Source organism: Solanum pennellii, chromosome 6 (assembly GCF_001406875.1).
Source record: "Solanum pennellii chromosome 6, SPENNV200".
Lineage (NCBI taxonomy): Eukaryota > Viridiplantae > Streptophyta > Magnoliopsida > Solanales > Solanaceae > Solanum > Solanum pennellii.
The window spans coordinates 60,695,677-60,723,022 of record NC_028642.1 but is presented as its reverse complement, the minus strand read 5'-3'; the positions used below and the strand labels follow the sequence as shown (position 1 = coordinate 60,723,022).

Genomic DNA, 27,346 nt, shown 5'->3' with positions numbered 1-27,346 from the left:
ATTTTTGTGTGTTAGAGTCTCCCAACTTTTTTGGTGATCTGGATTTCGAGATGATTTTTGTCATAAATTTGCGTGGACGTCCGTTAAGACCTTATCTATGAAGTCGGTTGGTCACCACGGCCAAAACGACTCATTTTCAAGGTCAAATGAGCCCCACAGTAGGCAAACCCCCCCCCCCCCCTTTNCTAGTCCACCAACGTTTTTGGTGATCCAAAATCCCAAGATGATTTTGCCAAAAATTTACACGGACGTCCGTTAAGACCTTATCTCTGGAGTCGGTTGGTCACCACGGCTAAAACAACTCATTTTCAAGCTCAAACGAGCCTAGAGTAGGCAAACATCCCGTTTATCGATTTTCGTGTGCTATAGTCCACCATATTTTTTGGTGATCCAGAATTCTGAGATGATTTTTGCCAAAAATTACACAGATGTCTGCTAAGACCTTATCTATGGAGCTAGTTGGTCACCATGGCCAAAACGATCCATTTTCAAGGTCAAACGAGCCTAGAGCAGGCAAACCTCCCATTATGCCAATTTTCGTGTGCTATAGTCCACCATCTTTTTTGGCTATTCGGAATTCCGAGATAATTTTTGCCAAAAATTTACACAGACACCCGTTAAGTCCTTATTTATGGAGTCGGTTGGTCACCTCGGTCAAAGCGGTCCATTTTCAAGGTCAAACAGCACCAGAGCAGGCAAATCCCCCATTTTGTCGATTTGTATGTGCTATTTCCACTATTTTTTTATCTGGAATTCTGAGATAATTTTTGTCAAAAATTTATACGAACGTCGGTTAAGACCTTATCTATGGAGCCGATTGATCACCATGGCCAAGACGGTCCATATTCAAGATCAAACAAGTTTAGAGCAGGCAAACCCCCCATTTTGCCGATGTTCTTGTGCTATAGTCCACACTCTTTTTTGGTGATCCAAAATTCTGAGATTATTTTTTCCAAAAATTTACATGGACGTCCGTTAAGACCTTATCTATGGAGTCGGTTGGTCACCACGGCCAAACGATCCATTTTCAAGGTTAAATGAGCCCTAGAGTAGGCAAACCCCCAATTTTACCAATTTTTGTGTGCTATAATCCACCATCTTTATTGGTGATCCGGAATTCTGAGATGCTTTTTGTCAAAAATTTACACGGACGTCCGTTAAGACCTTATTTGTCGATTTTCGTGTGCTATAGTCCACCATCTTTTTTGGTGATCCGGAATTTCAAGATGATTTTTGCCAAAATTTATACAAACGTCAATGAAGACCTTATCTATGGAGTCGGTTGATCACCACGGCCAAAACGGCCCATTTTCAAGGTCAAACGAGCCCCAAAGCTGACAAACCCCCATTTTATCGATTTTTGTGTGTCATAGTACACCATCTTTTTTGGTCATCCAGAATTTCGAGATTATTTTCGCCAAAAATTTACATGAACGTCCATTAAAACCTCATCTATGGAGCCGGCTGGTCACCACTGTCAAAACGATCCATTTTCAAGGTCAAACGAGTCCAGATAAATACCCATTTTTTCCAAATATGTAAAAAAAAAAAAAAAGTCTACTTGTTTGTTTCTTACCAAACACCCCTTTAGTCCAAAAAGGGACCGCTTAGATTGAAAGGAAGTTGGTGAAATCCGGTTTTGAACATTGTAGAGATGACTGAGAGGGAGGGAGCGGGTGTAAGTGAAGAATTGGTCTACCGCATTAGTACGATGGAAGAGTGGGAATTGATGCAGAAAACAGGCAGCACTTTTGGCGGGGACCTTGACCGAACCACTGGCTTTATACATCTCAGTAAGCTCGACCAGGTTACCTTGCCGCTTGTCTATCTTTCCCTATTCTCATTATTGCACCCTTTGATAAATACTAAGTCGGAGTGTCTAGCCGCCCACCTATTTCGTCTATTTTCCTATTCCACAGGATATAGTGCGGACAGAGGAGACAAAACGGCCGATAGAGACAGTGAACCATCTAACAATATCAGCTTCAACAATTTGTTGTGCAAACTGTATGCCATTTAGCTGATATTTTAGTAAACCATATAGAGAATCGTCTGTCAGTAGAATTAGAAGGCTACAAAATCGATTGACAGTCGATGGGTTGGGATGAATTAGCTTGACAAAGAAATAAGGCAGGATAGTAGCTAATATAGTACAATAGAATACTTTAGAGGTAATTTATTTTCATTTACTTGAATAGTCCTTTTGCTTGCCAGTTAAGAATACACATGTTCTGAAGATGAACATGGCAGAGTTTAGTTTTGGGAATGTTCCAAAACTTGATCAGGCTATATGTCTTACACGATTGAACGACTTAAATTATTGCTACAATTAGTTTTGGGAAATGCTAAGGATGGTAAATACTTATGTATCTTTTTGTTGGTAAACTGTAATACTCTAACCAACAAGAAAACCATGCACCTGCTCAACACTCAAATACCCTATCCACCTTCTAGGAAGGGTGCTTTAGGATAACAAGCCTCCAACCAAAATCTAAGCATAAATGAGTGATTTTATGAAACTATTGCATCTATGAGCTTTCCTGTGCTATCTAATAAGATCAAGTCTTTCTAATTTGAGCTATGGCTATATCAGTGTGTACATGGACTCTGCTAAACAACACCCAGTTCCTGACCCTCCATGTGTGGTATATGGAAGCCCCCCATATAGCTACATTTCTTTCTTGAATTGTTTTCGGTTCTTCTGTTTGATCCTCTCCAGTACCACTTTAACTTCATCAGATCTGATTCCTACCCACGCCATAAGTTCAGAACACATGTTTGAACCAGTTATACTTCCCAAGTGGTCTCCACTGCCTCTATCACAGAGACAGCAAGCGGTGTCATCGACTGGGATATTAAATTGAACTTATGCTTTGGCGGTGCAGTGGCACTCTACATCAAGTCTGTTGTCTCCATCTTCTCTGTTGTCCATATTATAACCGTTAGTGATGGGATACTGTCTACCAGAAGTTAGGTCATACCTACAATTGGAGTGCCACGTTTATATACCTCTTTTAAGGCATTTAACTTTCTCTAATACCAACTGCAATCAGGTGGAGCTCTATTTGTCCATATATCATCATATATTAGCACGATGGACAGATCGTTGAATATCTTGTATGATCTATATTAACATATTCTCGACATGGTGAATATGTAAGAGATATTCTAGATACTACATTTGTGTAGCATTATTTGAAAGTATTGGTTTTACAAATATTTTGGCTATTTCATTAGGATCGGATTGTCGCACCCCCATTTAATTCTTCAGCTATGTATTGACTTGGTGCAGTTTTTCTGTTTGATGACAGAATAAATATACATGGTGTAGTCATCCTTAATTGGATCCATTATGCTTTACTTCTCTGTTGTAGATACATTTCAGCCATATAGACTGAAGTTTTGAACTTCTGGTACTAGTCCTTTTCACATGTTTGGAACTCCAAGTTTTGTGGATCAGTCTGTCTCTTTTTATTTGGCTCGGAATAAAACTTCTCTTTCATCATCTGCTTCATCAACAATATTTCTTAAGAATTGAGTATTCATTAGTGATCTCTAGCTCCAATCTCTAACTACCCAAAACATTATATAACCTGTAATTGGAATGTCCCATCTAGTGTTCACTTTCTCTAGGGATAAAGGATGTTTGGACCATCCATTACAAAACTAGAAGGCTTTCTTGGTCTTTGGTCCTTGGTCTCTCCTCCTCATAACACACCATAACTGGGCAGTTATCACTTGTTCCTTCTGGGAGGTATTCAACCTTGCAAGTAGGGAATTTGTCCAGTCATTTGTTAATGAAATGCCAGTCTATTTTTAGATAGATTCTTAGATTACCATGTCTGCCTTGCCATGTATATTTCTTCCCTTGGTGCATCAATTCGTATAAACCACAACTACCAACACAGTCTTGGAATTCCACTACTTCTGACCAAGTAAAAGGGTTCCCACCAGTTCTATCTGCACTGCTCAGTACTTAGTTGAAGTCTCCAATAACAAGCCAAGGCATAAAGTTCCTACTTCCTACTATGATATTCCATCAAGCTGTCCCATCATCACCTTCTTTCCTCTCTTGTATTGAAGGCATATACAATCAACATCACACAGGTCAGTTGTAAGGGAATGTGGCAAACTTCACAGGTAATAACTTGTGCAGTAATATTAAGGGTGTCATTGAGTAGTAATCAGGTCTCGAAATCACCAAAATTCTATCATTGTCGTGGGATTCTAAATTGGAAATACTAGTAATCTGCTCCACCTTATCACTCTTGATCTTAGTTTCAAGTTACCCTATCAAACTAACTTTCACATCATTGCAAAGGGGTTTAACCTCTTTTTGCTTATTAGGGGCATTAAGTCCCCTAGCATTCCAACATAAGATTTCAACGATAGTCAAATGACTCAAATCTAGGGAAGACTGGCCTCCCTCTTTAATTGGATTTTCTGATGCAGTTGTAGGAGCTAAAGGACTGTTTAATATCCGATATTGATTCCTTCTTTCCACTTGGTGCTGTGTTTGAGCCCGAGTTTTCCTTGTCTTTGAGTCTTTGACGGAGTAACACATGTTTCCCTAGTCAGTCGACTCTGAGTAGTTGCTGAGCTTAGCAGTCCGTGCTTGTGACTCAGTAACTTGTGGGTCTAACCTTTGTGGTTCAGCAATTGGTGCTTGTACTATCTGTTATGGTGATGCGACATGAACATTGCTTTTTTCAAATTAAGGGTCAGACATTACATTCTCATGCGCCCTTTCTGCTTCAGTCTTCTCACTGGAAGGAATTTGCTGGCCCTTACCTGTCTGTTCAACCTGTGGTGCAGCTTTTGGTGCCTTCTTCTTTCAACAAACATCTTCTGTATGGCCATATTTTTGTCAAAATTTACGAAGAGTTGGTCTCCAAACAATAGTTACCTTCTGCTCAGTCAAGTTTCCTTTCTCATTCCTAAATAAAAAAAGTGTCAGTCTATGTTGCTCAGAATCTGCAAAAATGTTGCCACACCCGTGTCGGATCATCAAAAAATGCACTACTTTTTGTGCATCTTCGCACATTGATGAGTCTGAGAAACATAGGTGCCAAAAAGTTGAGAATATCCATGCCTACTTCCAGAAGTAGTCTGGTATAGTTTAGACCAATTTTACTCTCTATATTTTTATCAATAAATAAGGCTATCTATCCTGCTCAGCCCCTTAGAACTCCAATATTTGGAGTTTAGACCAGGAATTTAATCAAATAGGGACAGTGTTGATCTCCTCAGTGAACTCCTTGTCAGGATTCCAAGCCTTGACAATGAAAGGCTATTGTCAAAGTGGTAAATCCCTCCCTGAATAACTTCATATTTTCCCCACCTCAGAGTCAAACCTAACTAGATTATTTCATTCTTCTACTTAACTATCTTGTTAATCCCATGCTTTGCCCATAATCTTTGTATAAAACCCTTCAATACCTCAAATGGAGGATAACAAACCACAGTTGATTTCCAATAAATAATTTCATATTCGATCTCCTCTAGTGTAATTTCAATGATAGAAGACTCACCATGCAGTGTTGGGGGGAACGTACTCAAGCTTAAACCCAGCACTCGAGACCTAGTTGATGTCCAAATTATCCTAAATCGAGTTCTTCTTCTCTTGTGTGTGCATCACTTGTTCAACTTCATCTGCCCGTGTCCTTTACCTACTACTCCCAGAGGTGTTTTTATCACTGCAAGCAGAAACTAGTAAAACTTCCTTCCACTGTGTCAATATGCCCCACTGCAATAGGAGTGGGGGTTACTATTTTATGGGATACTGTAGTCATTAAAGGTGGCAGCATATCAGCTCCAGTTGTTTCTCCCGAGTAGATCTAGGGGTTACTGTTTTTGGATATATGAGGGGTTGGGATCAGATCCCTTTTTCAATGTCTCTACCAGTGGTCTTTACTAGTGCTTTTTATATTTTTTTTTAAAAAAAAAGAAATGTCTCTACCAGTGCTACCTTTGAAGATTGTTTACCCTTCTGTCCTCTTCTATTTCCCTTGTATGCATTCTCATTAGCGGTTAGAACCTTTTGAGATGGAATTCGAGCTCTCTTTCCCATGGAAGGCGCATGTAAGCTAACTTGTGCGAGGGTTGAGAAAGACATCAGAGAAAGTTCAATATAGTTCAATATAGTTCCATTTTTCTACTTACTGGAGTATTTCTTGGTCTTGAGGTTTTCATCCTCATATTACTGTTTCTTCTTTTCTTTAGATTTCTTTATCCTTCTCTATTGTTTTCTGAACTTCTTCTTGCATGCAAAAGCATGTAGTGTGCTGTGCACTATCGTTTCATACACTCCCAAAGAACACTTAGCTTTTATCAAGATTGGCATTTAATTCAGATGATATAGAAAAGTTCTGAAACTTGTCAAACAATAGCTGCACTGATACCACATCACCCCTACAAAATGATAGGAGGTCATCAGCAAACCCAGTTATATGATGTTCAATCTATCACATCTTGGTTGATACTTGAAGTCTGGCTGCAATTTCAATTCATTTAAGGATTTGGTTAGAGACTCCATGACTAAGAAAGAACAATGGAGATAGAGGATCCCCTTATTGGCAAGGAAGGGAGAAGTAGGCTTCCCATTTATCACAATGGAATATGACACACTTTTAAGCAAGTCATTATCCAGTTGACAAAAGTTATAGAAAAATGTACACCGACCAACACTTGAGGAGTAACTTATCAAGGAAAATTGTGTTGGACTCCCCTATTTTTCATGTTTAATCATGAATTAGTGTCTAGTTTTAACCAAGTGAATGCAAGAGAACTTTAGATTAGTCTCGAGCTACTTGTTTGTTGATTAATAAATCACCTGCATGAGACTATACCTCGTACTTGATATATAGTTTTCAAGTTCTTATTGCCTCAGTTGCTCATTTATCTATTTCCTTTACTTTGGGAAGCACCTGTTATAAAGCACTTTATGTTTTGAACTCCTAATTAATAAAATTGCAAGTGTTCTTCTCTTGAAAAGTATGTAAAATCATTATGACATGCAAGTTAAAGAAGTAGGGAATACTTTCATGATTTAGCATTTGTGGTCTCAACAATCACCCAAAATCAGAACTCCTGACGGGAAAAAGAAGAAAAGAGGGCTTATCTTTAGGAATTTATACTTAAATCATGTAAGGAATCAATAGTTCAATTGTTGTTAGATATGCTTAACGTATTGTGGAAAAAATAATCCAATTGAATATTTTAGTTGCAACTTAGCATATTTTAGAGAACAATTAATTTTCTCATGTTTGGTTGGGACAAAAGTTTTGGAAATATTTTTCAAATCAACTCATTTACCACAAAGGAAAATGACTTCCCTTCAAAAGTTAAGGAAAACATTTTCTCAGAACTCTCGTCCAACTTTAAATTACATTTTTTTTTTAAAAAAAAACATCAATTTCTAAAAGTATTTTCAATTTCAAAATTTTATATTTTCACTCCACCCTACCCCGATCATCCCTCCATCCCGACCAAAAAAAATTAAATTTGTTTTTATAAAAAAAAATTAATTTCGAAATTTTATTTAATTGAATTTGTTTGTCGTCACTCTGACTTGAAAATTTGGAACTTGCAGGTTCAATCAACTTTGCTGAACTTCTTCTTGAATGTTAAGGATGATTTGTACTTGCTGCAAATCGATGCTAAAAAGGCTAGTCGCATTGCCTTCTTGACTTCACCATTTATAAGAACCACTTTTTCTTTCCTCTTGAGAATGTTGATCATCATATTTGATGATATTATCAAGATTTATTTGGCTTTTCTAATATAAATAATGATATGTTTGATCAACAGATGAGAGATGTTCCCCTGTTATGATGGTTTTTTTTTTTTCAGCTTGGGAATGGGTTGGTTTATGAAGCTGTCGGTGACTCAAATGTCTTCCCTCATTTTTATGGCCCATCTCGGAGTTTCAGCCCACTACCACTAGATACGGTCATTAAAGGGGAGAAGCTAGTGGTGTCCAATGGCAAATTTGTATGCAGCATGCTCAGTTGAGTGATGGATTCATTTGTCATTGATCACAGATTTGGTATGAGGGATATAACAGAATGATAGATGCATGCCCGATGGAAATAGTTCCAGGCGTCCTTGCACTTGAGGGATTGTGTTTGTGTGCTATAATATTGACATATTATTTGAATCCAAAACTTTGTGGGACACTGAATGGGATAGATGATGTCATAAGTATTTGCTTTATTTGTCTCCTTTGTTCTTTTGTTTCATTTACTTCCTTTCTGTTGGTTGGTGACGCTGAGAAAATATGCAATTTTGATAGCTGAAAAACAGGGTTGTGTTGAAACTAAGTCGTTGCAGTAGTTTTTTACCCTTCACTCACGTTAACTGATGAAACTAAGTCGTTAAGCTGCGTCAAAAACTATCTCTTCGACCAATGACAAATCTGTTTTGATAATTTTAAAAAGTCGTCAAAAATTTGAAAGAAAAATGTGACAACTATTAGTTGAGCAAGCATATTCTCAATGTGTACTAGTGATTTGTATACCTTTTATTTTTCATTGATACATACTACTCTTTTCTAGTCAAGACGATTGCCTTTCTAAGCTTAACACGAATTTATCAAAATAAGCTATATAAAAATGGGGAAAAGGTCAAATATGCCCCTGAACTATTCGAAAAGGTTTAGATATACCTTCTGTTTAAAGTTTGGGTTTCTCATGCCCTTGCCGTCCAACTTTTGACCCAGATATGTCCTTATGTGGTTAGTTGATATGTTTCCAACTCATTTTTCATTTATTTAAATGTCGCATGGAATTTGTGATGTCATTTGACCTTAACACATGACATTTATATGGAAATGGAAAGAGATTCGGACTCACAAACACCTAATTCAACCCATAAACCAATGACCCTTTTAAATAAATTATCCAACTCGTTTTTAACAATTTCGATTAATTTTTATTTTTTTTGGTAAATCTCGAAAATGGGTAATTGATTAATAAAAAATAGGAAAAATATGAAAAAAATAATATAAAATTAACGCCAAAAATTCAAAAATAAATATAGTAATCTTAAATCCAACAACTCCAATATTTTAATTAAAAATTTGATTTTTTTCAGAAAATCTCGAAAATGAGTAATTCATTAATTAAAAATATGAAAAGTATAAATATATAATTAACTTCAAAAGTTCACAAACAAATATAATAACCTTTAATTCTACAATTTTTTAAAAATTTTTATTGACAAATTCGGAAAATGAGTAATTTTTTTGGTAAATCAATTATATTTTCCCATAGCTTATTTACCCAAAAATGCAGTTCATTTAAGAGAATAGCTATAACCAAAACATAGATAGGAATAATCAAGTAACTATATATAAATTTATTGATGCTCTATTTTTTAAGAAAACATAAAAAATGAAATCCACTAATTTGACGGTTCCTAATTAGTGGTTCGCCATTATTCTATACAATGGATGGATGGCGACGAAGTGAATGGAGCACAATCGTCGGTACAATCTTCTATATAAAGCTGCTCATAACATGATGGTTAAGTCATCCATCCATCTTCTTCTTATATATGCATGTTCAACGACTAGTGTAACCTATTAGAGGAATAACCTCTAACTGCGGGCGCCATTAGTTGTTTTATTTTATTTTTCTTTTATTATTAATACATGCATGCATTTTGTCCCGGTCGAATATAAGAATTAATTCGATATATATATAAGATGGTGGGGAAAATCGTGGTTTCTTTGGTATCACTGTTTCTTGTGGTAGGTGTTGTATTGGGAGTGGCGATCGTTGTGCACAAAGGGTCAAAAGATCATGCAGGACAAAATCCTAAAGTCCAAATGAAGGCATCGATTGTGGAGTTCTGTAAACCTGCAGAATTCGAAATAGCTTGTTTTAAGAGCCTTGATGCAGTGTCTAAGAACGATAGTGCTACGATGAAAGACTACCTGTTGGCTTCGTTGCAAGTGACAGGGGATGAAATAAAGAAATCTTTAGCGGTTGTGGAGAAGGGTAATCCTATTGATAATAAAACGGATCCGTACAATCACATGGCAGTAGAGGATTGTAAAGAGCTGTTGCAATATGCTGTGGAGGAACTCCACGACTCCTACTCTATGGTTGGGGATACCGCATTGCATTCCCTTGGTGATCGTGTGAGCGAACTATTGAACTGGCTCGGTGCGGTCTACTCCTATCAAAGCATGTGTCTCGATGGTATAATTGATAAGCCTGATTACAAACAAGTCTTAGAAAATGGCATGCGAAATGCAACCCAACTCACACACAATGCAATTAACATTGTAGCAAAGATTTCAAACGTCCTCCAAGACGCTTTCAACATCTCAAGCACCATTACATCAACATCTAGCCATCGTCGCCTCCTTGCTAATTACCCTACCTGGTTCCCTGTTGCCGACCGTAAGCTTTTAGCAGGAGGTGGACGACATAGGGCAGCTCCTCATGCAGTGGTCGCCAAGGATGGCACTGGTCAGTACAAGACCGTCGCTGCTGCGTTAGCTGCCTATCCTAAAAACCATAGAGGCAAATACATAGTGTATGTTAAAGCTGGTATCTATGAGGAGCAAGTCATCATCTCCAAGAAGCAGCCAAACGTCTTCATCTATGGCGATGGAGCAGGGAAAACCATTATTACTGGACATAGAAACTTTGGTATCATGAAAATACCCACCCAAGACACTGCTACTTTTGCTGTTCTTGGCAATGGGTTCGTTGCAAGGGGAATTACCTTCCGCAACACTGCTGGTCCACAAGGTCACCAAGCTGTGGCTCTTCGAATTAACGGTGATATGGCTGCTGTTTTTGACTGCAGCATTGAAGGTTATCAAGACACCTTGTACTATCAAAACCATCGCCAATTTTACCGCAACTGTGTGATCTCTGGTACGATAGATTTCATATTTGGAAGGGGGTCAGCAGTAATCCAAAATAGTTTGATCATAGCGAGGAGGCCTTTGGACAGCCAGTTCAACACCATCACCGCTGATGGCAAAGAAATAGCAAACAAACCAGGTGGTTTGGTGTTCCAGAACTGCAGAATCGTTCCAGAAATGGAATTGTTTGCAGATAGGTTCAAGCTGGCATCATACTTGGGGCGTCCCTGGAAGCCTTACGCAACCACTGTATTCATGGAGAGCGAATTGGGTGATTTCATCCGCCCAGAAGGTTGGATGATATGGCAAGGAGAATCATTCGAGCGGACATGTAATTACTACGAGTTTGCCAACCGCGGACCCGGTGCAAACATCAATAACAGGAACAAGAGCTTCAAGAACTTCCGTCTTATTAACCCACTTGAAGCGGTTCAATACACAGTCGACCGCTGGATTAATGGATATCTTTGGTTGAAGCACACTGGTGCACCTTTTTACCTTGGCCTTGGAGGAAGATAATTTCAATGTAATATCGTTATAGTTATCGTCATAGACGACCGGGAACATTATTAATCATTCATTCATTATTAATACTAATTTTTTCTTTTTTTTAATTAATGCTGCATGATTGGAATCTTCTTTACAACTATATAATATAAATATAAACAATAATTAAAAACTGGAAATATAGGAAAATGATTGCCTGGAATAATTTATCCATTTAATTAGTTTGAAATAAATGTTTAAGATTTCAATAGACTTTTTCAAAAGTTTTAGAACTCTATAAATATATGTTTAGCCGTTTAACTTAATCATCATTCATAATGTAGTTTTACGATTTTAAGAGTTTTAATTATGAGAGAAAATTTTTGAACCTCCTCGTATTTCGAGTGATAAACTGATTGATGTTATTTCTCTTTATATTTTTTACTCTCATATTTATTTATCGCGGATTGTTCATCTCCTTTGCAAATGCAAAGCGATTGCCTAAATCACGTTAAAATTTTCAAGACCCTTGATAATGCACACTATGTTTTAATTATATAATCTATATTATACATAAAATAATATATAATTTTTAAAAATAATTTATACCTATATTAATTATGCATATTTTTTAAAAAAAATCATACTAAATAAGTACTGCTACTTAAAATCGCTATGATATAAATACATATCTTTTAATTCTAATGTTAATGTATAATTAATGGAGTGAGGAAAAAAAATAAAAATTATCATTATAATGATTGGACAACCGCGAAAGGAAGGAAGATAGAAGGGATTGGAAGTCCGGTGATGGCTATGGTTCCTCTATCCTCGCCCCTCTTCGCTTGGCCCAAAGTTTACCATGGAAAAAGCGGTATTCGGGTTTCGTGTTTCTCAAACAGTACATCAGAACCTGTGTGAAACGAAACGCTCTTCCCCCCTTTTCTGTCTTACTATTTGATTTCTTCTTACAAGTTATTTCTGCTCATTCCCCCAGATTGAAGCAAGAAAGCCCAAGGTGTTTGATAATCTGTTCCTTAGTTTATTCCGGAACAAAATGGTCCAGGTAAATAAACCCCTTTCACCCTCCAGCTCAACTCCACTTCGTTTCCTCACCTCAAATAGGGTGCCTTTTGTAGGAGACAGGATGGGACTCCGAAAAGCCGGGGTACCAGGGTCTAATTGAAGTGGCGCATCGTCTGACGGTTACTCAAGACAATTCCAAAACTAGAGACGCATCGGTAACAACTTACTCTTCTTTTTCATTCATAGCCTGTCGAGCTAGTAGCTTTTCATATCGGGATCATATTTTTGATAATGTGACAGACAGGTTCGTATATTGAAATCGTTATTTCCTCCTTTGTTGTTGGAGCTCTACCGGATGCTTATTGCACCTATACATAGTGGTAAATTTGCAGCCTTGATGGTCGGTGAGTGATATTCTTCTGTTTTCTTCCCTTTAATAGCTACTTCTCATCTGAACATTTGATTGTTATTACTTCTGAAAGCAAGGGTGACTGCATTATCTTGCCAATGGCTTATGGGTCCATGTACTGTTAATTCCGTACATCTTCCAAATGGTTCCTCATTGATGAGTGGGGTTAGTATTTCTATTCCCTTCCCTTACTCTCTGTATATATATATTTTTCATCAGAGATTCCTAAAATGTGTTCACTCTTATTTTGATTTCTTGCAAATAATTATTTCAATAGGTTTTTGTGGAGAAATGCAAGTATTTGGAAGAGAGCAAATGTGTGGGTGTATGTATTAATACATGTAAACTCCCTACACAGGTCAGTTTTCTAGATTGAGAACTATAGTTCCTAATGGGTCTTTGCTGAACCTTTGTCATTCTTTATCTGGTAAAGTATTTTGATTGCTGCTTTGATATTGTTTATTAAAAAAACCATTTCTTGGGAAAAATCTATATCTTGTAGACTGTATTTACTTCATTCATGTTTCCCCTTATTTTCTTTTTTTCCTTTTATCTGTCTGGATTATACGGAGCATGTGTATGCCTTATCTTTTTGTCAACGTCATCGAGTGTTCAAAACTTCCATTAACCACCATAGTTGCATCTATATCTGCCTACCCTTTATAAGATCATCCAACACTCCGAAACTAACTTATCAATTTTACCAGCTTGAGCCTTTCTGCCAGCTAGCAGCTTAGCAATAATTTTGTTAACACTTTCTAATAAGCTGATGGGCTAAAATCTTTCACTTCAAACTCCTTTTTTACTTACTCTTGTTTGTCTTGCTTCCCTTTTTAGTACGTTTCAAAAAGAACAACTCTTTCCTTTAATTTTTTGGGAACACTTTAATTTCAATTTTCCACAAAGCATGTTTAAGACCATAAGATTTAAGGGTATTTTGGTAGATAGAAATTTAAGACCACAAAATTCCTAAGTATTCTTTACTTAGATTCTGTGCCAAGTCAAACCGGGAATAGAGGGAGTATGTATTAGTGTAATGGAGCTGCTGATTGAGTTATACAGTAGCTTCCATGAGTTGTCAAATTTACATCCACTACTTCAGTTCAAAGTTACTGGAATGAGATCTCATGCTATTTATCATAATGGTGTTTTTCCTCATACATTCTTTTTCAAAAGATGTTAATAGTACGTTTATATGTTAACTTGTGGGCTTTTTAGAGAGCACTCAAATCTTAACTCGAGTTCTATAAAATTTAGAGGCAGATTATCTAAATTGTGTGAACTAGGATGTTTCCATCTGAGTTATTAGCTTCTTGAACTTAACTAATGACTACTAAAAATGCATAAACTATGTTAAAAGGTTTGCCCTATCTGAGCTTCTTATGTGAGCTGGCCATCACATTTCTGCCTTTCTTTTAGACTTTCTTCAAGGATCACATGGGAGTTCCGTTGCTGATGGAGCCAAACTTCACTGATTATAGTTGTCAGGTAACTGTTTTCATTGGCCAGGTGATGGTGCGGTTGCAAAAGTATATTCGTTCATGCATCTTAAACATATAATTGGTAACACACCCACACCATTTGGAGGTTTAATGGAATTGTGGCTAAAATTAAAATGCTTAGTAATGCCCCTTGAAAAGCCCTGGGAGAATAAGTCATGCTGATATAATACACTTCTTGTTGACATAATCATAAAAGTTGACGTTTTTGCAACACACGCATGTGATTCTTCTGATTTGATTTTGTGCCTACAAGAAACACCATGGAAACATACATAACGCTGTCCCAATCTAATGCAGTTTAAATTTGGGATTCTTCCTCCTCAGCAAGAAGTTGACGATGCTCTTAAAGAGCCATGCTTAGAGATATGCCCCAGTTCTGTCCGTCGAAATGAAATGAACCACAACATGGATGCACACAAGTGTCCAAAAGCATGAAATCTGCTCATTCTGTTAATATCTTAATGATCCTGCCATTATAATACTATCTTGGGGTCCGTAGTTTGTCTTCCACACGTGAGGGCCCATTAAGACTTGTGATATGATTGCATTGTTATGAAGTTGAATTTTTGTTTGGACATGCAATTTGTATTTCTTAAGATTATTCTTTTCATGAACATGAAAACCTCAGCAGTTGTGAAAATTATGGACTTTGTTTGGTTTCTTGTACAATTTTGCCAAATGAGTATCATAAATAAGATACTGATAAATTGTATATCTTTGTATTCTTTTTATTAATTTAAGATTTAAATACACATAGTTTTTGTTATTTTTTATCAGTCATTTTACATGGTACGAATAATTACTTCATGTCGAGCATAAATGCTTTATTTCTTTTGCAAAATTTTAAGTGTTCAAATTTTTTTCTACAAAATATAAACTTATTTCTTTCCCGTGTATATCTTCTTCTTTTTTTTTTTAATCAATTATGCATTTGGTTGATGAGGAGAAAACTCAGGTAAAGTAGAAAATAGAAGCCTTTGGTTGTCCTAATAATGTGTTAATTTGAATAAATGAAAGATTTATTGTGGTGACAAATGTTGCCAAGAAAACAGAAATGTTCCTCCTATATAGAGCATAAGAAGTGCGTTAGTTATACCCAAAATCTTTTTCCTATAACTCACCCTGCATTTTGCAGGGAGGGCCAAGGCAAATTAATTAATAAATATCAAAGAATGACGGAAGGCGTGGTCGCCATCAAGGACAACAGAAATGACGATCAGAATAAGAAGAAGGCGAAGCCACCAGGCGTTTTCGGCTTCTTCAAAGCTGCAATGTTCGTATTGCGCCATCGTACAAAAGGAAAGCAGAAAGCTGCTCAGGTAATAACCCAACAGGGAGATTGGAAGAAGCTGGTGGGTTCTATGCGCCCTTTGCATCTGCAGGACAATAATAATAATAATAATACATTATATTGTGCCACGTCACCCTCTGCAGTGAGCCAGTACGCTTCTGCTGACGATCTCAAATCACTAGATCAGTTGGATACCATGAGCCAATACGCTTCAGCAAACGATCTGAAATCACTAGATGACCAGGCCTCGGCCTCAGCCTCAGCCTCATCGGGGACCATGAGCCAGTACGCTTCCGCAAACAATCTCCAAGACCTCGACGAACAGGAGGAAGATGAAGATGATCCTGACAAAGTCTTCGATGCTATTGGCGCTGATGACATGATCGATGCCAAGGCCGAGCTCTTCATCCTTCAGTTTTACCAACAAATGAGGCGTCAAAACGTTGATTCAATCAGTGGCCAATTCCATTAATTGCAAGGTCAACATTACGTAATAAATAAGGCTAAGGCTAGATAGCCCCTTATTGTCTAGCTAATTATATAGTATATGATGGATGAGAAGTACATTGATGATGAAGCCAACCTATATATTGTATCATTTGTAACAAGACAAGGGGAACGTAACAATCATGAATATATATAATATTCTGGCCAGCCTTCTGCTTCAATTTCTTTTTTTATTCCTAAAACATAGTACTAGTTTCACTTTACTATATAGTAGATCAGTGACCGTTTGAGAACTTGACTCTCTCAATTCTGTCACAATTTGTAAATTAATTAAATTGGGTCTTCAGACTTGTAAAAAAAATACACAAGTAAAAAGATGCTCGATGTCTACTCAATCTAGTTCACTTATTGCAAAGTAGCAGAAACAGAAGCTATCCAGACAGCCTTGATAAAATTCCCATGTTTAATTGTCTCACATTATAACTTGTGATTATGCCCTATATCAGACTCGCTAATTATAGGATTATGAATTTATTGACGGGTCCAAGTTATAATCTTTGATTCTTCATGGTAAATGAATTTGCAAAGTTCAAGAACAGGGTCTATCTCACTCCACCCGCAAAAAGAACAGAAAAGGAGAATATATATATATATATATGTATATATACACACATGTAATGTGGTGTCCACGATTAACTTCATTCTATGTCAAGACCAGCTAGGAACTGGGTAATACCGTAATAGAAAGGAAGATCAACAAAGAGAATTAAATTACAAGTTTACAACGTGCTGTCATTTGTGACTGGACTATGTAGATATCCTTGAAGCAAATTTTAATACCACAACTACCCAAGGAGAAAGCTGGAAACTGTTCATGATCTACTACATAATATTATCCGCAGATATATACATGACGTAAGGACGGTAAATTTCAATGCTATGACTTGGGAATCTCAAATCTTCTGGATTTGCTGCTGGAAGGACTCGCTGAATGCATTCTTTTAAAATACTGGGCATGATCAAGAGAGTGGCACCAGACAACGCAAATGCATTCACATCAGCAACTTCATAGCTTTATATAAACCTTTTTTGCATGAAGAAATCCAGCAACCAAACCCCAAAACAATATCTCAAGCATCACAAATACCAAGGTACCCCACTTCTTTGAATTAAATGCTGCTTGAATGAACCTTTCTGTAATATCAACCTACATTCCATTTTATTTGTAACTTCAGATCTAACGAGAAGCATATAGTTACTATTTGTAAATCTCTAAAACCACCTATATCTCTAAAAGCACAAAACATGGAGAGACTATTGTTAACAAGAAAAAAATTGAATATGAAGCGACTTGAGGAGAATATACAAGTATGAAAGTTGTTAAGCGAACACCATAAATAACACTGCACTACTTGAGGGCTGAAGAAAACCACAACAAATGGGGAGAGGGGAGAGGTGCAGAGTACTTGAAGGGTAATCAGAACTAGTTCAACTGGTAAAGAAGTCCCAGTTTCAAATGACAACTCCTCCCCCCTCCTTCCACCAGAGTACTCAATTTTACCAAGAATCCTCCAAATTCATACTACTAATTTATCCATTAGGATACAAAAGCAGAAATATCTTTGATGTGCTCTGCTCACTGTTTTCTGATGCCTGTCATATGTAGAATAGTAGGTCAAACTAAACCTTCATAGAAGGCTAAATTCTAAATCCCAATCTCATTTCCAGGGATATTGTCCATCTCTCTCTCTCTCTCTCTTTTAATGTGGTTCTCTCTGTCACACCTGTCACAAATGATCTTCCACAAACACTGTTTGCCAAAAGCAGGTTCGTGGAGCAGAGCATTGCAATTATCAGAAATAGCTCCTCAGGAGTTGAGTAAGTTTACTAGAGGAACTAACATTTAATGGAAAGAAGATGATTACCAAGTTGTTATCAGGTGAATACCAATAGAAACCTTGCACTGCCCCAGAAAAGAGGTCACAAGCAGCCATAGCATAGAGGATGAGAGCATTCATTCCCATCCACTGAAATAATATCATTGGCTTCTGAAAACATTTGACATCAACCTGCATCGGCCAGATAGAGAACGCAAATCAATTCCATGCCGTAGATCAGTAATATCATCCTTTTCCTCTAATGATGTAAAAATTAAGAGAATACCTTTCTTAATTTATAGTTTATAATTACGTGTTGTAACAGAATCAAGAAAATCACAATACAGATACTGTATGAGAAGTATAAATTTCTACTTCAAAATTAAAGATGTTTTTCTTCAAAAGCCACAAGTCAGTGTCAGGAAAGCAATTACTAGACTTGACGGATACATAGAAGTATCAGGAAAACAGTCATGTGCACAATCTGCATTTCATTATCTGGTCCCATATCTTGCAATCTTCCAGACAGCCATCTAATAAAATTTGGAAGTGCAGACTGCAGATCATACATTGCTTAGCAAATATATAAATGTATCTACTTTCAGTTAGACACTAGACCATAATGCTCATGACCAAATATACATTTCCCTAAATAATCATTGCACATTTTGTGTCTACCATATTTTTATCAATTATTACCAACAAAATAGTCGACAATGAAAATAATATTGACAATCCTGGTATTTGCACGTACAGATCTTTTATGAACTCTGTAACACTAAAGGAAATTAAAAGTACTCTCATGTTGTGAACTTCAGTTTGATTCCATTTATTAACCTAGCAGTCACTTTTTCATTAAGCAGAGTATCAGATATAGTATGTTAATATCATCAACGCTCATTTCTGCTGGCTTCTCTTGGGCATCTTGCTTATTATTAATTCTGTCAAATATCAATGAAAGAAAATTCCTCTGTTTCGGTACATATCATTTTTCGTAGAATTATTATCAAAAAAGGATTATCTCATTAAAAGAGAAGATAACCAAAAAATCCAGTCAGGCTCACAATGTAATAAAGAACTACTAAGAGCAAACCGGATACTCCAGCCGTGATGAACATATAGCTCAATGTGTAAAGCGGTTTAGAAAGAGGAACACCTGGAACATCAAAAATGTGCTGCGAATGTCAGCTATAAAGCAAACATATTTTAAAAACAAAATTCAATCCACTGTCATCAATAAAACAGCATACCTGCAAGCTCCAATACATATCCTGCAACTGTTAGAAATACAGAAAATACAGACCAAAAGATTACCCTCTGCCGGTGATCCTATAGCAAAGATGTATAAATATGAGAAAGAGAACACGCAAAAACAAGAAGCAATTCTATAGTAAGTAAATATTTCAAAATGGTATCATGTCTTCCTTACTTTAACATGCACAAGAATGTGGCCAAAATGCAAGCCCACAAGACACGTAACGGTTGCCATCAAAGAACTGAATAGTTTCAATGAAGAAATAGAAAAATATGAGGTGGAAGCAATTAAAGTAAAACAAAGGAACATAATTTGATTTAACATAAAAAAGAAACAGGAATTTCCAATCATTCTTAATCCATTGTGTAGTCTTTGGTTGATTTAAGCACTAATCCTATGTAAAACATATGGTACAGCAAATGATATGTTACTTTATACATTGTATAATGAAGTGAGAGATAGAATAATCAGCCTTGATGAATTAGTACCTCCAGAAATTCAAATCAACTCACAAAGGAAAGTTGTTTCCAATTGTGTGTAACTGGGCTTTAGCTAATAACTAAACCAGATGCAATCTGCTGAGAAAGTGTATATGGGGCAAGGAGGATATCTACCTTAAGATTCCTTCAGGGTCAAATGGAGCAAGGCACCATCCAGGTGCATTTGATGGTGGAGGTCCATAATCAGGAGAGTTGACACTGCATTCCTATCCACAGAAAATTATAAGAGAAAAAACAAAGAGAATAGAGATGGACAGTTCAAATCCACAAAATCAGATTTTGAACATGACAATTAAGTTCATAAAGAACCTTGGTTCTTCTGTAGACAGGACGTTGATAAAGGTGTTTTTCACCAAGAAGAAGCCTATCAATCAGACCAACAACATTGCAAGGAGGTTCGAGACTGCCCCTCACTCCACAGTTAACCTGTTAAAAATAGATTCATGACCTAAAGTAAGATGAAGAGTGGCTCAATCTGTCACCCTGAAATGTGGCTTCACTTTCTCTCTTAAACCACATTGATTTACTTAAGTGTCAGACTTCTAGGGAACTTAAAGTAAGGCATGTAGAGTGACAATTTAGCAGATGTATAGTGCTGAAAAGGAAAGAGTTTAACAGCCATCAGATAGAGTAAATCAGAGAACACTAAAATCTTGAAGCTCTTCAAAAAGATTCTTACAGTTTGAGTACTCAATCGATATCCTGAAACTGGTGATCGTGGTTCCATGTTAAGACTAGATATTTCAAAGAACCAATCTGGAACATAGAGGCCATATACCAAAATCAGGTACGACAAACCAATTAACATTCCAGCCAGCCTGCATATTGAGAAGCATATTAGCATTTTTTTTTTAAAAAAAAAAGCTTCTCAAATAGCATTACTTTGCAATTTTCAAATTGGCATAAAGGCATAATTGATCAGATCTGGGATCTCATCATTCGTTTTGTAACAGAATTGAGGTTAAAATGACTGATCAGATAAAAATAATTGGGATCTCATCATTCCTCATAACAATTACGAACATCATACAATTGCACAGACCCATATTCTGGACAAGCAAAAAGCTGAAAGGGTCATCATGTATTGGACCATGTCTCAGGAAAATGTGCAATAGGAGAACATATCCACTGAAAAGTTAAATAGGTTTTGCTTAAGCTGCATTTAATTCCAACAAGCAAAATGCTAAGGGACGAAAATTTCATTTGATTGATCAGGTCAAAGGACTGCTATATAAGAAGTAGAAATAGCATAGAAAGAGAACAAATGTCAACCAGCTGTATTCGCAGTAACATATGGATAGCCATTTGAATCACTAGAATATTGTTATGCACTTCATGAACTTTTTTTTAGAAAAAACTGGTAATGTTGCACTTCATGAACTCCTTGGAGTATCATAGATCTCTTTTTGCAGGACAAGTAGTAGTAATATCATTCACAGATTCTCAAGGGTACTAGTTCATAGTTCATACACATGCTTAAGGATAAATATTCTGCTGCTACCACAAAATTTCAAGCACTACAAAAATCTTGAACGGATACGTGTGAAATTCTTGACATAGGAAGACAAAATTAAGAAAAACAAACACTTCAACTATGTGAATCGCCAACAAAAGATTAAAATAAACCATGAATGAACACTTCAACCATGTGAATCACCAACAGAAAGATTAAAATAAACCATGAATGAACCTAACACCAGATGATCCAGAATCTCAAAAGGTATACTTACGCTTGGAAGAAGTATCTCCTGATAAATGCCTTTGATGAATCAACATGATAATCATTGGCAAACCAAATTTCCAGGATTGAAGCAAATAAATAACCGATGGAAATCCTCTACAACAGAAAAGCAAATAGAGTAACGGTAGGATGTATAGAAACTTAAATACAACTAACATTAAAGGTTTTGATCTATCTAAGAGTATAGAAAACGGCCAGGGAATACAACTTCAGGAATAATCAATTAAGGAACACAAGCCATTGTCACACAAAGTACCTGTAACACTCCCATCCATCTAATTTTAGCAATATCAACTCCATAACTCAGGTTGTTGCGGCCGTGGAAATACCCACCTAAGAATGAGTGATTCAATGACTTGTAACTGTAAAAATATGTGAGTTTACATGCAGTTGATGGAACAGTCTACATAAGGGAGGCTTTTTACTTTGCCAGAATATCTAATAAGCTAATAATGTTACCTCTCAGCAAATTTCATCCTTATGTTTTGTCAAAGCAGTAAATATTAAATCATAATCTTAATTTTGACGAAGTCAGCAAAAGGTTCCATTTACTAATAAATCTTCGACAATCAATAATATATGGCCTTGATAGTCAATAATATATGGATTCTCAATGCCATCCAAAAAGAGGACCCTAGTTCGAATAAGTCCACCATGGTTGATTGGTGTACACTGTGCACCCACCACCACCCTCTTTCATGGTTAAGTTCATTATACTTAATAGTTTTTGCACAATTTTCCATCCACATCATCATACTCATCAATGCTTTTGCCCAAGCAATACCACAACATAAGCTTGGTTTCAGTCTTTCACAACAATGACTTCAATCTCAAATCTCAAAACTCGTATGATTATTTTCAATCCTAATATTTTTTCTCATTTATTTCTCCCAGTTGCCATGCAGTCTAAGATAGATGCTTTGGTTTAGAATAAGACTTGGGAGGTGGTTGATGTGTCCAGAGGAAAGATTTCCATTGATTGTAAATGGGTATATTAGATCAAATAAAAGTCTATTGATGAGGTGGAAAGATTCAACGCAAGGCTTGTGGTAAAAGGGTATAGCCAACAAAAGGGGTTGGACTATTTGGAGACTTTTCCTCTTTTTGTTAAGATGGTGACAGCTACGGCTGTCATTGCCTTCACTACTATGCCTATCTGGAGTCTATATCAAAGGGATGTTTACAGTGCTCTCTTTGCAAGAGGAGAGGAGGAGGTTTACATATTGTTTCCACCTGGACTTGACAGCCAAGGGGGGAATAAGGGTTGTAGGCTCCTCAAATCTCGTTATGGTCTTAAGCAAGCATCAAGGCTATGGAATCTGAATTCCACTAATGCCCTTATTAGTTGGTCTTTTTCTAAGTCAATATGATATTCTTTATTCACATTGAGAAGACAAGGCAGACAGGTTATCGTACAGTTCTAGGCTGGATATAGCCTATAGTGTTCAGACCTTGAGTTAGTCCATGCAGACTCCAACGAAGTCATATTTGGAGGCAGCTGGATCTTTAATATAATGGAAGTCAAAGAAGCATAACACAGTGGCAAAAAGCTCAGTAGAATCCGACTATAGAAGCAAGGTATTAATAGTATCAGAATTTATCTGGCTATTGGTATTATTCAAGTATCCGGAGTTAGCGTTCTACGCCAATTCAGTTGCTCACAGACAGTAAGGCAGCAATGCAGATAGCAAAGAATCTTGTGTTTCATGAAAGAACAAAACACATAAAGATTGTCATTTGATAAGGGAGAAGTGCCGCAGGGTCTATTTCATCCATAGTATGTTCCAACAACTGAGCAAGAAGAGATTTCTTGACAAATGGACTTGGAGGAGTTCAACATTATCATCAATTATCCAAGCTAGGTGTTTTGAATGTTTTCCCACCAACTAGCTTGAAGAGATGCTGAAATGATAATGTGGAAGACAATGGCATACTTGTAAATACAGTGAACTATGAGGATATTAGTCAGTTAGGTCATTAAGTCAGTTAGATATCACTTAAGTCAGTTTTTATATATATATATATGAAGACAATGGCATACTTGTAAATACAGTGAACTATGAGGATATTAGTCAGTTAGGTCATTAACTCAGTTAGATCTCACTTAAGTCAGTTATATATATAGATAGATAGATAGATATTTTCTTATCCTTGCATAATTAATCTTTACTTCTTCAATACCAGCAGTCCATGATTTGCTCTACATGTTGACTTGCATATTGATTCCATCGGATCTGGCATTTCATCACACAAAGAAGTTTAACTGAGATGGTCAGGGCATGTAAAAGAGCATATGCATGAATGCCTCAGAGCGGAGGTGTGAGGTTGGTTATGGATAGCTTCAGGAGAGCTAGAGGTAGGCGATAGGCCAAAAATGTATTGAAGAGAGGTAGTTAGACAGGACATGAAGCAGTTGCAGCATATCGATGACATGACCTTAGATAAGAGGTTGTAGAAGACACAGATTAGGGAAGAAATTTAGTAAATAATAGAGTGTTGTCTTGCTTATCCTTCCATACTAGAGGTCGTAGTATTTCTCTTATAGTTTCTTGTCCTTCAATTTTGTTACTATCTACTATCTCTTGTACATCGATTGTCACACTATTTTATTGTAGCTGCTATTTTTTCAAGAATGCATTGTCATACTTCCTATAGTATTTTCAATGAATTCTTCACTTCTGTTATTTCTTTTTTGATCTGCCTTTCCTGGAGCCGAGGGTGGAAACCACCTCTCTACTCTCTAGGTAGGGCTACTCTCCCTTGACCTCGCTTGAGAGATTATACTGGGTATGTTGTTGTTGATAAGTAGAAAATGAACGCAGAGCATAAGTAGAACATAGTCATTTCTCTTCTATGTACACAACACATTTTGGCAAATAATAATTGAGGGCTAAGATCTTCTTATTCTTTTCCTCTTATAGTCTCTCTTGGGATGTGAGTCGCTTAGAAAATGGCATACCTTGAAGGACTACTCCCAAAATAAAGAGCTTAACTGTCCTCAGTAAGACTTTTTTTGTAGCTTGTGGCTTGCAGGAAACTTTCTGCATCAACAATAGATTGTCTCATCACTGTTGAAATTGAAAAAAATGGATTACCTAACAAAGAGCATCATGAATTGGCACCTTGAATACTAAACTTGCAGAAACACCAACGATAAATAGGAAAAATGGCATCACAAAGTCAGCAAGGGTCACTCCGAACCATGGAGAGTGGTTTATGGACGGGAAAGCCTTTCCAGCATCATCAACCAAAATCATTAACTGTCAAACAAACCACATAAAGAAAACTAAGGTGAGAAGGAAGGATATTAAAGTAAGTAAAACAACAAAGAGAAAAAAGCACATGAAATCGCTCAAGACACATCATTTAACAAAGAGGATTAAAAGAAAGGACAAGTCTATAATAGATGCTAGAATCAGAAACAGAAACGTTAGAAATTTTCAATTCCCGTCTTTCTTATACACTACCCTCCTGCAAGATAACCACAAAAAAATGCATTTTCCATTAGCATTGCACCTTTCATCCGTATTACTTCGACTTTGAAATAAAAGGCACTAGTGAAGAGAAAGGTGAAGAGATAAGAGTATAATATTTTCAGCTACAAAGAAAAGATTGAAATTGCAGAATTGAATTTCTAACATTCGATTAGGTTGATTAGGTGGTGTTTGTGCAAATAAGCACAATTCAGGCAAAATCACAAAAAAGTACAAGGGTGTGTTTTCTTCTCTTCCAATAATTTTGACATAGTGCTTTGCAGGAAAAGCTGTGATAAGGGGATTCATCAATCATCATAGAGGGTTAAACTGCGAAAAATAAAATAAAACTTTAGAAATGGCAGGCTCAGTCCATCGCCATCGGAAAGAGAAAATTCAGAGGAAGCATACAGCGATGGTAAGGCCTCTAAAGACATCGAGAGAGACTAAACGTTGTTTGGGATCACTGAGCGTAGGTTTTGATACGGCAATCTCGTCCGAGGACGAAGAGACTATTTCTCCATCCCTAGGGTGCGAGTGCGACAATTCTGGCGAAGAAATACAAAGAAGCGGAGCTCGTTCGCCGGAATCTGTGACCACCGTAAGCGACGACATCCCTCACGCTGTCTCGGCTAAAGTTAGTTGACTATTCCACCGTCGACTGATTTTCGTGCAAGTGCAACTTCCGACGTGTTACTTATTTTTTTCTTTCAAAATCAATAGAGTGTGGTTAACAATGTTCACGTAGCATAGTAAAGTGACACAAGATTTTGCATAAAGTCTAGAATTTGGACAAGTTTGTAAACAAACTCTCGAAATCTCTAGATTTTTCTATAAGGCTTTGGAAAGTTTTAGACTAGATATTTTCTAAAAAAATTTAAAAATTAGAAAGTATAACAATCTAGAAACGAATCAAAGTTTAAATATTTTAAGGACTTGTAAAGTAATTATAAATTACACGTTAGTTTTTAGGTATTAATATAAATAGAGGTGTTATTTATTTGTAAATCATCAAAGAAAATTGTAAGCAAGCTTTTCAAGTAATATAAAAGTTTTCTTCCAAACTTTTCAAGTGACATTCTCTTAGCGATCTTAGCATAAAGAGTTTTGATTGAAATTAAAGCGAAGTTTTATTTGAACGGTGTTATAAATAAAGTATGCGTACTAATATAAGATTATCTCCAATCCAACATTAAATTTTACATCAGATTCTATATTTGGTGTTTTGACTCTCCAACCCATATCAATTTTAACATTAAATTTGATGTGTGAATAGGGTCACATTATTCATCACACCAAATAATCTTTTAAATATTATGATATAGTTTCATTACATAAACTTTTAATGTGATACTTTTATAATATTACTTTTAGATATAAAATTTAATTTTTTTATAAATTAATTTTTTTATATATGACTTTCAAGAAAATCAAATTTATATTAATTTTACTACAAATTATACGGAAAAGGACCTAAAATGCTCATTTTGAATTACGTAATGCATTAATAGAGCATCTACGGAAGCACCACAATGAATATTTATGTACAAAATTGAATATTTATGTATAATTTAAAATAATTTTTTCATAATTTTTATTTAATTGTATTTCATTAATAATTTCACTTTTATTTGTATTATCAATTATTATGTAATGTTTATTTAATTGTATTTCATTAATAATTTTACTTTTATTTGTATTATCAATTATTATGTATAATGAATAATATTTGCTAGCAATTTATATTATTTAAAAATTATGGTACAAAATAATTTTATATAAAATGATTATTAAAGGAAATAATATGAATCATATATAGTAAATGTTTTAGATAAGAATTTGTTTTATGAATTAAGAAAATATAAATGAAAAAAGAAATAATAATACAATAATAAAGAAAGAGAGAAAGATTTTCTTTTGATGTAAAACACCAAATTTGACATAAAATTTAGTGTTTGAATTGATGATGCCGTAAAATGCCAAAAAGAGAAGGAGAAAAAGAGAGAAACACCAAATAGTACGAGTAACTTTGTCTTTTACATTTGATGTTTTTCTCATAATTAAGATGAGTAAATAATAGGCTATTTATAAGCCTCGTCATAAAATCAAGTTACTTGGTCATACAAATATAATATAGTGTGTTGGCCTCATTAGTTGCATATAATAGTTGCGTATAAATTATGGTTCATGGTCATCCGTCATTCACATAGTTTACGACACTAAATCCTTGGATGTCCATGTCTAAATAGATAATTTGCCTCGTTAAAATTTTATTACGAAAAATATAATGAGAAAAATTTTAGTGAAAGGAAAAAGAGTTTACATATTTTGTAAGTTGTAATACGCATTGGTTACTACCTTATTAAAAACCTTACCAGGAAAATCCAGTAGAACAAAATCTCAACTAGTGCAGCGTGCATTATATCCCTATAATTAAAAAATTACATAACAACTCGA

At 35.9% G+C, this 27,346-nt stretch overlaps 5 protein-coding genes across 7 annotated transcripts; 4 read left to right on the top strand and 1 right to left on the bottom strand.

Annotated features, from left to right (window-relative positions):
- The first annotated feature begins 1,551 nt into the window (after positions 1-1,551).
- LOC107021313 lies at positions 1,552-8,321 on the top strand. 2 transcript variants are annotated; one of them, XM_015221951.2, is made up of 3 exons: positions 1,552-1,807; positions 7,592-7,666; positions 7,852-8,225. In XM_015221951.2, exons 1-3 carry the CDS (start codon positions 1,655-1,657, stop codon positions 8,011-8,013), a joined length of 390 nt encoding a protein of 129 aa, XP_015077437.1. In that variant the 5' UTR covers positions 1,552-1,654; the 3' UTR covers positions 8,014-8,225. The 2 variants fall into 2 exon arrangements, with proteins under 2 accessions (XP_015077437.1, XP_027773911.1); XM_027918110.1 differs by having other exon boundaries at positions 1,586-1,807; positions 8,043-8,321.
- Positions 8,322-9,519: 1,198 nt separating this feature from the next.
- On the top strand, positions 9,520-11,500 carry LOC107021670 (pectinesterase-like). The gene has a single exon (XM_015222369.2). It carries the CDS (start codon positions 9,707-9,709, stop codon positions 11,399-11,401), a length of 1,695 nt encoding a protein of 564 aa, XP_015077855.1. The 5' UTR covers positions 9,520-9,706; the 3' UTR covers positions 11,402-11,500.
- A 582-nt stretch (positions 11,501-12,082) lies between these two features.
- Positions 12,083-15,019, top strand: LOC107023692 (beta-carotene isomerase D27, chloroplastic). The gene is made up of 8 exons (XM_015224466.2): positions 12,083-12,283; positions 12,366-12,434; positions 12,508-12,609; positions 12,699-12,798; positions 12,877-12,968; positions 13,081-13,161; positions 14,223-14,291; positions 14,603-15,019. Exons 1-8 carry the CDS (start codon positions 12,179-12,181, stop codon positions 14,738-14,740), a joined length of 756 nt encoding a protein of 251 aa, XP_015079952.1. The 5' UTR covers positions 12,083-12,178; the 3' UTR covers positions 14,741-15,019.
- A 361-nt stretch (positions 15,020-15,380) lies between these two features.
- On the top strand, positions 15,381-16,433 carry LOC107023693. The gene has a single exon (XM_015224468.2). The coding sequence runs from the start codon at positions 15,478-15,480 to the stop codon at positions 16,066-16,068; it is 591 nt and encodes a 196-aa protein (XP_015079954.2). The 5' UTR covers positions 15,381-15,477; the 3' UTR covers positions 16,069-16,433.
- Positions 16,434-16,723: 290 nt separating this feature from the next.
- On the bottom strand, positions 16,724-25,705 carry LOC107023675 (heparan-alpha-glucosaminide N-acetyltransferase-like). 2 transcript variants are annotated; one of them, XM_015224440.2, is made up of 13 exons: positions 25,301-25,700; positions 24,539-24,676; positions 24,376-24,457; positions 21,673-21,749; positions 21,406-21,512; positions 20,355-20,493; positions 19,985-20,101; positions 19,790-19,881; positions 19,350-19,416; positions 19,171-19,249; positions 18,985-19,076; positions 17,969-18,112; positions 16,724-17,250 (listed from the first exon to the last, which is right to left on the bottom strand). In XM_015224440.2, the coding sequence occupies exons 1-13, from the start codon at positions 25,502-25,504 to the stop codon at positions 17,110-17,112; spliced, it is 1,479 nt and encodes a 492-aa protein (XP_015079926.1). In that variant the 5' UTR covers positions 25,505-25,700; the 3' UTR covers positions 16,724-17,109. The 2 variants fall into 2 exon arrangements, with proteins under 2 accessions (XP_015079926.1, XP_015079927.1); XM_015224441.2 differs by lacking the exon at positions 16,724-17,250 and adding an exon at positions 17,364-17,853 and having other exon boundaries at positions 25,301-25,705.
- Between the last annotated feature and the right edge of the window lie 1,641 nt (positions 25,706-27,346).